The sequence below is a fragment of the Mycteria americana genome, chromosome 7 (genome assembly GCF_035582795.1).
Source record: "Mycteria americana isolate JAX WOST 10 ecotype Jacksonville Zoo and Gardens chromosome 7, USCA_MyAme_1.0, whole genome shotgun sequence".
Taxonomy (NCBI): domain Eukaryota; kingdom Metazoa; phylum Chordata; class Aves; order Ciconiiformes; family Ciconiidae; genus Mycteria; species Mycteria americana.
In genome coordinates, this window is record NC_134371.1 from 43,886,945 (window position 1) to 43,900,076 (window position 13,132).

Genomic DNA, 13,132 nt, shown 5'->3' on the forward strand with positions numbered 1-13,132 from the left:
TGGCCCTGCTTGAGCAGGGGCCTTAGGCAAGATGACCTCCAGACGTCCCTCCCAACCCTAACCATGCTCTGATTCTGTGATATGCGAATGAGCAGTCTGCTCTAACTAATGGTTTTGTTGAACAGCAGCATTCTAACCCCGGTTTGTTGTTGTTGGATAGTCTGGTTGTACGTGTTGATTTCTGTGGCTTCATATGAGTGGAGTTGAAAAAGATGTCACACAAAAAGAATTTCCTCTCCAGATAAAAATACACAGCAAATAACTCTTAAAAATATGACATTAATCTGTCCTTTATAAAATGTCACCTCTGTCAATCTCTTCAGATTAAAGAGGTTTCAAAATTTTTGAGGAAATATAATTATTATTTCAGGGGGTTTTTTATTCCAAACATTCCTATGTTCTGACCAAATACTATTGGCTTGTATTAGAGTTTCTTCTCCATGAGAAATGCATACATACATATACACTCATGCTCTCTCACACACATATGCGCGCACACACGCGCGCTTTGATGGCTGAGCAGCAAAGGGGTGTTTCAAGCAAGTTGTGTACTTCTGACAGTTGAAAAAGAAAGCAGTTTGTACAATTGTACAAAAAGCACTTTACTTAGATAAGCATACCATTCTGCCATTCTGATGTAAGCCACAGAAACAAGAACTTATGTATTTCTTTTGTAGTTCGATCTCATATTTGAGTGCTTTTCTTTTAGTGCAGTTGGACAAAGTAGAAGATATTTTGCTTCAATTGCTATTGAGAATAAAAACTTGTGTGTGAATTATGGAAAAGGTTGTAAGATTTGTTTTACAACAAATACTTCAAAATTAAAACTACATGCATATTATAACATACATTACATTAAATCCTCTTAGATTCATGCCATAAAATATTTTATAGGGAACTGGCTGTGAAGTGACTATCCTCCTATCATGTGACTGAGGTATTAAGTTTATCCTTCCATCTGTTTAGAGAAATTTGTAGTAGATTCTAGTTTTGTGCCAAGAAAGGTGGGATAAGACAAGAGATATTTGGGGAATAATTTGATTCTTATCCAAAATTCTGATGATAAACATAAGGATGTTCCTATTTGTTTTATTTTAAAATGGAAGCTTAGAAGTTTGTTCTCCCCCTTTATTTTAAATTTCTTATGTTGTTTCCTTCTATCTCTTATTACAGGCTTGCTTTTTTTTTTATTCTTGCTTAAAAGAGATTTGTGAGAAATACAGTTTTTACTCAGGCACTTTGCATTGAGTTCTGCTTTGTTACTTGCAGACTTATTCGATTCCCAGAGAATACTGCTGATGTAGAAGCCAGAAATGTGCCAGAATGCCCCAGCAGTTTTATTTCACAATAAGTGTGATGTCCAGCAGCTCCTTCCCTGACGCTTTTTAGAATTAATGAGGAAGGGGATATAACTACTTAAAGAAAATCATAGGTCATTTCTAGGAACATAAATAAAAGATCATGGCATGAGTGTGTCCTGTAGAACTTCACATATATAGATGACATTTTAAGACACAGCTGTTAATAGATGGAGATCTTTACTTCATCCTCAGTCTTCCTGTGTTTGTGGCTTTGCTCAAGTCATGAAGTTCAGAATTTTTACTGCCTTCTTCCTAAGTAATAACAGGTGTACATTTGTGGTTTTGAGAAGTTCTTAGCATGTGCTTCCTCCATGTAGGCCATTTAATTTGAAGTTAATTAATTATTTCCTTTTGGGTTTGCATATTGTCAGAATACCAGAGAATATCTGTCCAGAAGGTCAGGTTCATAAGGTTTTCAGTTTATTTCCCTCTTTTCTACCTCCTTTATATTTGTATCAAATACTTTTTGGGGTTCCTTATCATGGTTTTACCTTTTTACTATTTCTAAATAAATACCTGTTCCTTCATGACAGTTAATTCTATTATACCAATAACAAAGTACCAAGCCCAAACTAACCTGAAGCCCTGTTTTGGCCACTCTGTCAGTGGTTGAAAAAGATCTAGGGCCCATCTCAATTTAATATATTCTCCTCCAATATAGACAGTAATATGGGAACTGCCATGATAGGCTGTAACTGTTGTGTACAAACAATGCAAAGTTGCTTTAATAAACATACAAGGATATGGGGGTGGGAGGTCATGCGAGAACACATAAAGGTGACAGAGGTCACCTTTTATTACAGGGAACAGGCGGTGCTCTGTTAGTTTTGGTAAATGTTGGGTTTTGCCCATGTCAGATATAAGACTGATTAGAAATCTGGGCATGGAAACCTCTTTACAATACCTTTCTTGACATAAGGGATTTTGGATCGATAACACTTCACCTCTAGAATGGTTTACAGTATTTTGGACTATGTGTTCTTAATTGATTCTGTTCTACCTTTTTGGCAAGGACAGATTTATTTTCTGTTGTTGATCTGGAACAGCTTTCCAAAAACCTGCCAGTTCAACAGCCAAATGTGTATGCTAATTATTTATACAGTTTTAGAATTGTAGCTGATGTAAATCATTAGACATCCATCTGAAATAAGATTTACACCAATTAAGAGGTACCAATTTATTTTTTATAACCCATATATCATTACTGCTTGCTATTGAGGAGCGGCTGAGGGAGCTGGGGTTGTTTAGCCTGCAGAAAAGGAGGCTGAGGGGAGACCTCATTGCTCTCTACAACTACCTGAAAGGAGGTTGTAGAGAGGTGGGGGTCGGTCTCTTCTCCCAGGTAACAAGTGATAGGACAAGAGGAAATGGCCTCAAGTTGTGCCAGGGGAGGTTTAGACTGGATATTAGGAAATTTTTCTTCACCGAGAGGGTTATCAAGCATTGGAACAGGCTGCCCAGGGAAGTGGTTGAGTCGCCATCCCTGGAGGTATTTAAAGGACGTTTGGATGAAGTGCTTAGAGACATGGTGTAGTGGTGGTTTTGGCAGTATTAGGTTTATGGTTGGACTCGATGATCTTAAAGGTCTTTTCCAACCTATATGATTCTGTGATTCTGTGATTACTTAATGTTACTTCAGATCTGCTTAAAACCTGAAAAATATTAAAACCAAATGGGGACAGAATGCCCTATCCTTAATTGAAGGTGAAAAAAGCTGCCTGGCTTTGTGTATATCACTGCAAATATACTGGGCTATCCCAGACAGATTTCTGCTCCCCTAACATGTATGTGCTTAGCCCTGTGGAAGATACAAAATCACAGTATTGGTTGATTAAAAGATAGAGGAGTTTGCACATATTTTAAAATGATCACTTAAAGATTTAGCATTTTATCCTTCAGTTAGGACCTGCGACATTTACTAGGAAAATAAAATTTTAAAAAATCATAGAAAACTGAAGTGTGAATCTTATCCAAGACATTCTAAACCCTTTCTTTCAAGAAAGAGGGAGTGGTTACTTCATTTTTTCTTATCTAAGACAAGTGGAGAACATAAGTTTGAAGTTTAGACCATGGGTGTTTTGTTTTTCCTTTTTGGGGTTTTGTTTTTCCTTTTCTCTGTTGTATAAGGGCCAGGCTTTCTCCTATGTCACTGATGAGTTTGGTGTTCAGAATTATTTATCTCTAAAATGAGGAAAGTTGCAGCTGCAACAGCAGATGGACTTCTCTGATTTGCATATCTTTCTTCTGCAGCCCATTAGGTTGAAAAGTCAATTTTGCGTGTATGTTTCAGTGCTACCTGAAGGCAACTTGCCTGACTTTTGTAGTCTTTCTGAAAATGAGGTGCTTAATGCAGAAATAACAATCAACTGTACGTTTGACTGCATTAGATAATTTTTACTCAAGTTTTTAATTGCCTTTCATTTTGCATGAGGGTGCTCTGAAACATCAAATGAACTACAGCACCACCTGTGAAGTGCTCCCTCCAAATGTTAAGATGAAATGAGTGGGAAATATCAACAGCAGGCAACTTCAACAGCAATGAAGAAAATGTTCTTTCTTTAAGATAAATTATCTACCTCTATTTCAGCATAGCATAGTTTGGGTAGGAAGTTAACTAACCGTTGAGCTTCCAACCTGTATTCACAACTTTACGTTTGCACAATAAATTAATAAAGATAGGGAAGAAATAATAATATTTCTAATTATTTCCAGAACCTTTGCTGGAAAAATGAAGGAGCCTCTGTAAAGCAAGACAACTGAAATAAAAATCCTAGTTTCACTGCACTGAAGTAGACAGGCTACAGCGCACAGAGTATTCCAGAAGCAACTGTAGTCACCACATACTAAGAAAGCTATTACTATTCTTACCTGCCCTTATCACTAAACTGTATGGATTAAGGGAATATGTTTAAAAAAAAAAAAAATTGCTATCGGTTATAGTACACCAAGGAACTAAGTTAGGTTGGAACATAGTCTTGAAGGTGCCATCCAGCTGTTGGTACTTGTTCCCCTAAATAAACTGGCAATGCATGATTCCAGCCAGTTCCAGCTTATTCTTCCTGAAGGTACCATTGAGGGAGTGCTAAAATGAGGAGCCACAGGTGGAAACCTTAATGGATAATGGGAGCGGCATAGTCCAAATGAAGTTGTGCCTCTCACTGCAGACTGCTCCTCTCTTTGTGTAACAACTTTTGTCTAGCTTCCTCACAGTTCTGCATTTGATGTGCTTATCAGAATATTACCTAAGAAAGATTAAGCCTTCGTTCTATTTCAGGCAAAGATCAACAAATCACAAAAGATCACCCAGATATTTACATCTTGTGGTCGAAATGTAAGCATGATAGTCAACTGGGTAAAAGATTGACTTCTAATACTTATCCTATCTCATCTAGACAGGCTGAATTTTTGCAGAATTCAATTCCTGTGTAAGAAACTGGGAGCTGGCCTGTGAAGATAAGTTTGTGTGAAAAGGCTGTTTTTCCATTAAATATATATTAAAATAAACTATGTCAACATTACACAGTAAATAGTGAAATATCTGAAATTCAGTGAAATATCTGAAATCCCTAAAATCTAGGAAATTTACTGTACAGCTAGGCAATCGAAATAATAGGCTAATTCTGTAAAATGATAACGATTTTAGTATGAATTTGAATTTGCTAAGATATGTAAGATATCTGAGGTGAAGAGATTGGGAGGCTACATGAGAGAACCTAGCAGTAATATCTAGATAGATAGCAAGGGGAAAAAGAGATGACTGGAATGAAAGATCTCTGTACTTGAAGACTGGCACAGTGATATTATTTGTCTTACTCTCATAAACTCAGAAAATGGCCTGAAAGATCATGAAGGTGATACTGTAAGTTTTGTGGACCGCAGAGGTAGGTAGGTCAGATCACCAACTAAGATCTGTGAAACCGAGGTTTGTCCTGGAATTTACCAAGTTAAACAGATGCACAAAGTTACTCTGTATGCTCTATCTAATGTTTTGGCAAAAGTATTTTGGACAAGCAAATTAAATTAAATTTATCTCCCTATAGCTTCCCTGTTCCACAGCTTGAAAATGCCAACACATGCACTAGAATGTATGGAATATGAAGGATTTTTCTAGCATTTTAGTGTTACTATCCTTATTGTCACTAGGACTGCCCTTTGACAGAGAACAATTGCTGTTCTCAAACTGTCACAATAATGCAAATACCCCATACAGATACACAGAAATGTATACAGAATATGTAATCATAGTTCCTCTAAAGTAAATTGGAATAAAAAATTCATTATAATAAAAGCGGTGTATGTTTTAAGTGTTTAGTCAGTTAAGACATTTTGCACTTTAATTGCCTGTGGCGGCCTCTTGGAAAACCATATTAGCTCTAAATTTTCAGTTATCCAAAAATATTCAATTTTCCTGGAGCAAATTGTGTCCACCTCTGTCCAGAGGGTTGGTGGATTAATATTATACCGTGAAGTGATGGAACTCAAATCAAACCTGATTCTTAAATGAGGGTAGAATTTGGAAAAAAATAATCTTTTACATTAGCTCTGCAACCATAAAATCATTTCACTGTTTCCACTTGTTTTGAAAGCATTGTCACAAAATCAGAAAAAGTGTTCAAATGATAACATTTAAATTGGGGATGGGGGAGGCAAATCTCCTTACCTTTTCTAATTTGGATAGAGCAAGAGAATAGCAGTCTTTGGCTCTGAATTGCATGAATCTCATATTGGCTGGGTGAGTTAGTTCTGTGATAATGCTTAGGCTTGAGAACAACCTGTATTTTAAAAGAATGTAACAGTTATACCTCTAATTACAACAAGTCACAAATATAAGTCTCTACATAATGCTATAGCTTGTGCTCATGTCCGTGCTTTTAATGAAGTGCTTGAAACCTGTGGTGGTTTTTGGCACAATGAAATGCTGGTATAATAGTAGAGGAAACTACAAAACATTGTCGGTAGAATTCACGAAGAAGCAAACGTACATTCAAAGGTTGAGCTTATAAAATATTTTAATGCTAGAAAGGAACCACTTAATTTCATTACCAGAGACTTTATTAAATAACTTCTAAAGTGACACAAATCTGTAGGAAACAACAAAAAAATGCAAAACTATACAGCCTGCACTTAGTATCTGGTTGCATGTGAACTACCATTTTATTAGAACTGGCTTATGTACTCTTTCCATTTTTTATTTTTTTTGAGTTCTGTTTTTGTGCTCTGTGTCCACAGACTGAGCAACATAGATGAAAATTGATACTTCTTGGGAGTTCAGCAATTTAAATTGCTGCGAAAATGTATGCTTACGTATACTTATGTTCTCACTTTGAAATATTTACACATACAAAATATTTATAAGTTAACACTAATTCAGGCTTCCAATAACAAAAAACATTGAAGAAAGTTTAACTCTGATCTGGCTGATATACACAGACTTTCATGAAGCAGACTAAAGAGTCCCTCCCCAGCCCTCAGGGCTCTAAGATCTAGAAAGAAATTTGTAGTTTATGCTATGCAAATACTTAACAACTTGGAATAGAACTCAGATAATTATTTGAGTATTTCCTCTACAGATTAGTGTCAGAAAATGAGATGTGCATTTGTAATCTGTTCTGCTGATCCTGAAAATACTTATCTACATGTGACAATAGATAATTGTAGTACTAATGACATCATTAATGTGGCTTCTGTTTAATTCAGATAAAAGTTAAAGTGTTTTTTCTGAAAGCTGAATTTAGTAAGTTAGCGTCAAATGGAATCCAATGTACCTTTTTGCAAGTCTTTAGTCTTTTTTTCCCCTCATTTTTGTAGGGAGGAACTTCACTGAAATGGCAATTCAAGCAGAGCCTAAATGTGGGGAAACGTATATCAAAACTGTCTGTCAGTACGTGTTAATGCCATCGTATTGCAATACATTTTCCTAGGTCTGTTGATGCCAAAATGTAGGCTGGTAATGATCACGTGATCCCAAACCATGTTTTAACATGATCATATGATGGTAGAAATGCTAGCCATTCTTATGCTAGCAGTTATCATGTCCCTGTGAGTAACCAAATATTAAATGTGATCACATAAGGAAAAATGGACTTGGCAAACTGGGTGAGAATGTGAATCAATGACCGTTTGTGTGCACTGGAGTTTGAAAGGTATTGTGCATGCTCAGGAATTTCTGTACCTTTTTAGCTCTTACAGTCAGACTTTGATACAAACTCTGAGTGATGCAGTATTGTTATACAAAGTCTACTTATGTCCTACTAAAGATTAAGCCCTTAGGGAATGGAGTCTACCTACATAGATGAAATACATGATAACTTACACCCTTGAGAAGCAACTGTGGTACATCTTCACTTGTATGCTATGTGTTATAAAAACCTGTGAAGTGCTCATGAAAATTGAAAACAATCCTGATAGTATCACACTTGTAGGTATAAACTTGTACTTATTAAGTAGCTTAACAAATGTGTTAAAGTTCTGAGGAAGTAGAATAAATTTCCTCTGCTTTAATTCTGTATCATAGAATTACTTAAGCTCCTGCTGGCTGGAAATTTTCTTGTATTGCTGTGTTAAAGGACAGGCATTGATATTTGAAAACTAACAATATAACATTCAGAACTAAGAGTACAGGAAATTAAAAGCTGATCTAATGATAAAATATACATAACTTACAGAAAAAATACAGGTTACTAGGTTTCTCTTAAAGACAGGTTTAGTTTACCACCAAGATATGAAAACTGATTTATATTGGGAAATCAGTTTCAAACCTGGTATTGGTAAAACTCATATTTTACTTAAGAGTGCCTTTTAGCGGAATTAGGGGAAATGACTTTCCAGGTAGTCAGGTCCCGATTGCCTCTTGCCCTGGGTGTAAGACACACTGCCCGCAAGCTTTCATCCCTGGAGCAAGCTACTTCTGTGCGAAGATCCCTCTTTTCCATGCCATTCTGGTAAGGACGGACTGGATGGGGTGGAGAAAGCCCTAGTCAGCCTGATGGAAGACATGTGTTGCTGTTGAACTGGTATTTGGGAATCAGACAAGTGAGAGAGACACTTAATTCTTATAAACCAAGAAACCAATGTAATGCCATCATAACACCTCATTTGGTTTATCTATAAATTGCTGCTGACTGCTAGATATGAGCCAAACTATTGACTTGTTAGGTGTACTGCTGTCAATAGGCTTCTTGCAGTATTTGAAACATAGTCTTCAAGATATTAGCTATTAAAAACTTAAAAACAGAGCTTCCCAAACACCAACATTTAAACCCATTAATTAATAGAAAGCAAGAGTAAACATAAACACTCCTTCCAGTACAGCCCTACTGCCTGAAGCAACCCACTATTTTCCTGAGGTGGACTCATAACTGTTAATATGGACTCAATGGTTGGCTTCATATTTCATATTAAAAAGTGAAAAGAGTCTCTAGGACACAGTCTAAAACTAGTAATTTCTCCTTGTACTTTTAAACTATGCTAACTTGTTTTTTCCCCATCTAAAGGATTAAAGCTTTCCTTTCTTAGTCAGTGTCACCATTTGAGTTGCGCTTCTTTACTCCTTTTAACTGTAACTAAGTCAGATAAGCTAGTGTTGTGACACAGTTTTAATTGGTATGGAATAGTTTCTAGCCTTAAAGGTGCTAATAACCCTGTTGTCATAAACAATGCATCTATCTTTAAGGTGTGTGTAGGGGAACTCTTCTGGCAAAGCAAGACTATTAATTTATGTAAATCAGGGAATAGTGTCAGAAGAGGTATTATGAGAACTGGCAACCTAGGCCAAACAGTACTGCAGCACACTTACATCACCTTTTCTGGCCTGTCCACAACCTTTCATGAGGTGAACTGATCCGAGTCAATCAAATAAATGATTTTAGATTAGCCTGATTCTTCTGAATGATTTCACTTGGTATGACTTAAGTGGAATCTTCTTCATGGATGTGATATCTTTGAGATCAGCATATATTAGCAAAACTCCAGTGGTTTAAAATCCTTCTTTAACGCTACAGTTTGTGTTACATGCTGTTGTTCTCCACCATGTCCAGCCTCTTCTTCATTAGTTTCTGATATTATTAGCTATTATTAAGTAACAAAAAAACCTTTAAACATATTTTTAAAGTTCATTTACAAAGCTATTCACCTTGATGCAATGAATGTAGTTTACTCTCTAGAACAGGTAATTGGCACTACCTTATGCCTCTTCACAAGGCTTACTTATTTCTACAACTTTCACATAATATAAAAATGCAGTGAAATTATTGTATGTGTTCTAGGAAAAAAATTATAAAAAAATTATAAAATACAGTACTTGTGAAAGTTTACAAAGTTTTTTGGAAAAGTATTGTTAAGTCTTAAACCAAGATATTTATTCTGATTTCTTCTGATATTTATAAAAAGTACCATGCAGTCTTAAAATTATACTGAACCAGATATATAGTTCATACATGAATTAAAGCTGCCATCTAGTTGTAAGCATTGTTCAAGACAAGTGAATGGTTATATAGTAAGTTCTAGTTGGATACCTATGGTATGTAGTGTACTACTATGGTTTGGGTTTTTTGGTTGGGGTTTTTTTTAGTATTTTTTACAAGGTAGAAAACAACTTCTGGAAAAATCAACCCGTACTTTCTAAGTTTGATTTTTTTAATTCAACTCATTTTTCTGTTTTATATTTGAGGCTAAAATATATTTCTGAAAAACTTAAGTGATGTATGCCAAATCCTCAGTGAGGTACCCTAGCTCAATATGGTTAAGATTAGACTTGAATGATGCACAGATTAAGTTCATTTATAGTTTCTAAATTAAATTTAGGTGTGATTATGAAACACACACACCTGTGCTAGTATTGGGTACAAATTCAAAAACTCAAAGGTAGAAAAAGACAGAACTAAGGTTTCTCGTGCAACATACATTTTGCTTCTTTTGAGCACATGCAGAAACGCTAACAGCATTTAACTGCATTCTCACAAACAGTTGCATTAAAAAAAAAAATCTCCCCATTGAAATACTTGTGTTTTAATGAGCTCAGTTTTCTGAAACACTGAAAGATTCAAAAGACTTTTACTATGCACCTCTCTCCGGCCTTAGGTGGAAGGCTTGACCCAGAAAAGGGCAGCAATATTGAATGATACTGAATCCTCTAGGGAAGGACTTCATTTTGTCCAGGTCTTATTAGAATGAACAACAGGAAGTGCTAGGCTTAAGCCCCATATTAGGGAGGCATTTCACACTTGCCTGTAGAGTGTGTTTTGTTTCAGGGGGAAAGGGGGGGTGGGGTGTGTTGTTTTGTTTTGCTTTTTTTAAGGAAATAAGAACTTTTTTCAGTTTAAAGGGACATGTATCTTTTGGTACTTGTTGAAACAAGATATTTAACACAAAGTGAGGCTTTAATCAGGAGATGCTCTCAAAAGAACAGGAAATCTGTTTGTTTAGCTCTTCATCACAGCACTGCCTTCTCAGCCTCTTTACTAGACTGATAATTTTTTCACTCTGTATTCAGTTATTCCTTCGTGACTCTCAGTGTGTTGTTGTCATATGTAATGTTGCATACATGTGCCTAAACCCCTAATTTTTGTTCAAAACTAAATATTCAAAATGTGAAAACTTACTACTAACTGCATAGTGATGCATTGCTTACCTTTTAGAAGGATCTGCTTTTCATACTGGCGTTAGCATTACTGTGAAAGACTGCTGCACTGAGGAAAAATTTCTTTTCTCAACTACCTTTGGTCCTAGGTCTTCAAGAGTAGCTTTCTTTTCCTTCCTGCAAACCTGACAGTTGACTCTTAAAATGATCATCCAGTTTGGGGATGCATAGAATTTAATCCGAGATTTCAGGAGAATACCTCAGTACTCTGAGTGTATTGCTAAGCAGAGTGGGAAAAGGTTTGCCCATGTAAGGCACAAATTCATATAAGGGAAAACTTAAGTAGAAGAAAGAAATTAAAAAAAAATTCTTATCTGAGTACGAAAGGCATTAACTTTTTCACAATTAATGAAGATGTATAAATAGATTGCAAAAATGTCTTACCTAAAGAGTGTTTGAACGTTTACAATAGTCTTAGCATCTGCCATGTAGTCTTCCTCGGCACTCATTGTACTTTCTTTGTCCACCACCACCATATTAGCTGCAAAGGTGACCCCACATCTTAATAAGTCATCTAGGCTTTTGTGAAGAGAAAGAGGGAGAAAGAAACAAGCAACTTAAATATGGAACACTTGAAAGATTAGGCATGGTTGGAATTTGCAGGTCACAGGTTGAGTTGCTGGTTCCCTTCATCTCCATGTACACATCATAACTTCCAATATAATCTATATCAAGTATATAATCTCGATTAATTCATAGAATATGAATAATTGTTTTCCTTGAAGTCATACAGAATGCACTTCAGTAGGTTGTTACAGTCCCTCTCCTTTTGCTAAAATGATAACTTTATTTCAACTTTTTAAAATAAGCCTTTAATGGTTACTTGGGAAGACAGTATGTCCTTACATGCTGCAACAGCTTGCTTCATTGCAGTTACTTTTGGCAATAAACGGACCGAAATAAATGCTTTGGGTTGCTCTTTCCCACAATTATATTTCAGTTTCAAAATGCTAGTAAAGGTTCTGCCAGGACATCTAATATGTTCCTCTTTTAGGTTAATCTATGAGTTGGAGGGTTCTCATGATGCTTTTAGGAGCAGCTGTACATCAGTACAACTTTGCACTCTGCTGGACAATGTTTCCTGTGAAGCTTGACCGTAGAAAACACTCACAGACAACTGAGTTACAGTTCCCATCATGCCTTATAGCTTTGTTTCCAAAGTGAAGCATGTTTGTTGTTTTAACAATAATATTTTCCATAGAAAGGAAGCACTCTTCGAAAAGTTTAGAAAGCACTTTTCTGTAATGGTAAAGACTGCTAGGAACCTAGCAATTTTTAAGCAAGTGAAAATAAGAAGAAAGGGCGACTTTCATGGTTTCCAAGGGAAATTGGAAAACTAAATTTTTGCATCATTCTGTTTACCTCCAAGGTGAAAGGCTGTTTTGGCATTATAATTGCTTCTCATTTGGCAATCTATAATATTAACTAAGTCTTAATTGTCCTGATACCGTTTTTCTTTTCAGCAATAATCTTATTAGGTTCCTAAGCTTACGTACCCTATTACAAATTCTTTTTGAAATTTTGGATAAGGAAAACTCTGCAAAATTGTGGTATTTATTTTACATCTTATATGTATTCTTCCAAAGCAAATACATAATATAATTATTTTTGAAACTGTGCAGTATCACTGGTGGTTGACTACAAAAAAAGAAAGACTGTATTTTATATAATCTATATTAACAACTTCAGTGCACAAGTGGAACTCCAGCCTTTCTCAGAGTAATTTGTATTTCTGCTTTTTCAGTCTTTCAGTTGATCCCTGAAAATACCAGCATATTCTGAAATATCCAGATTTTCTGCCTTTCAATGTTTCATAAGCTGCACAGCTATTCTTATTTTAGCAGTTACATTCAATTAATTTGTGGAGAATTTAAAAAAATACTAATTTAGAAGTATTAGAATTCTAGTTCTCAGGTACTGCTAGCTATAGGTTTCTTAACACTGAATAGATTTCTACACAGCTGTGAAACCTGTTCAGTTGCAGATCTTGCATCATTTATACCTGAAGACTGTAGAACAGTTTTCTACTACTTGATCATACATTTTGATGAAGTTTATCCCAGCTATTAATTTTGGTAAAGCTATTTTTCTGCAGGCCATCCACTTCTAACAAAAAGGAGTGGTAAATTACAGT

General features: G+C 35.7%; 1 protein-coding gene across 1 annotated transcript in view; it reads right to left on the minus strand.

Moving 5' to 3' along the window:
* The window catches only part of KCNT2 (potassium sodium-activated channel subfamily T member 2), a 168,210-nt gene that overhangs the window by 35,730 nt on the left and 119,348 nt on the right, over positions 1–13,132 (minus strand). The window contains exons 22-23 of the mRNA XM_075508151.1: positions 11,383–11,517; positions 6,022–6,133 (exon numbers count right to left, since the gene is read on the minus strand). Coding sequence (XP_075364266.1) covers positions 6,022–6,133; positions 11,383–11,517 — 247 coding nt within the window. The remainder of the gene's footprint in view (positions 1–6,021; positions 6,134–11,382; positions 11,518–13,132) is intronic.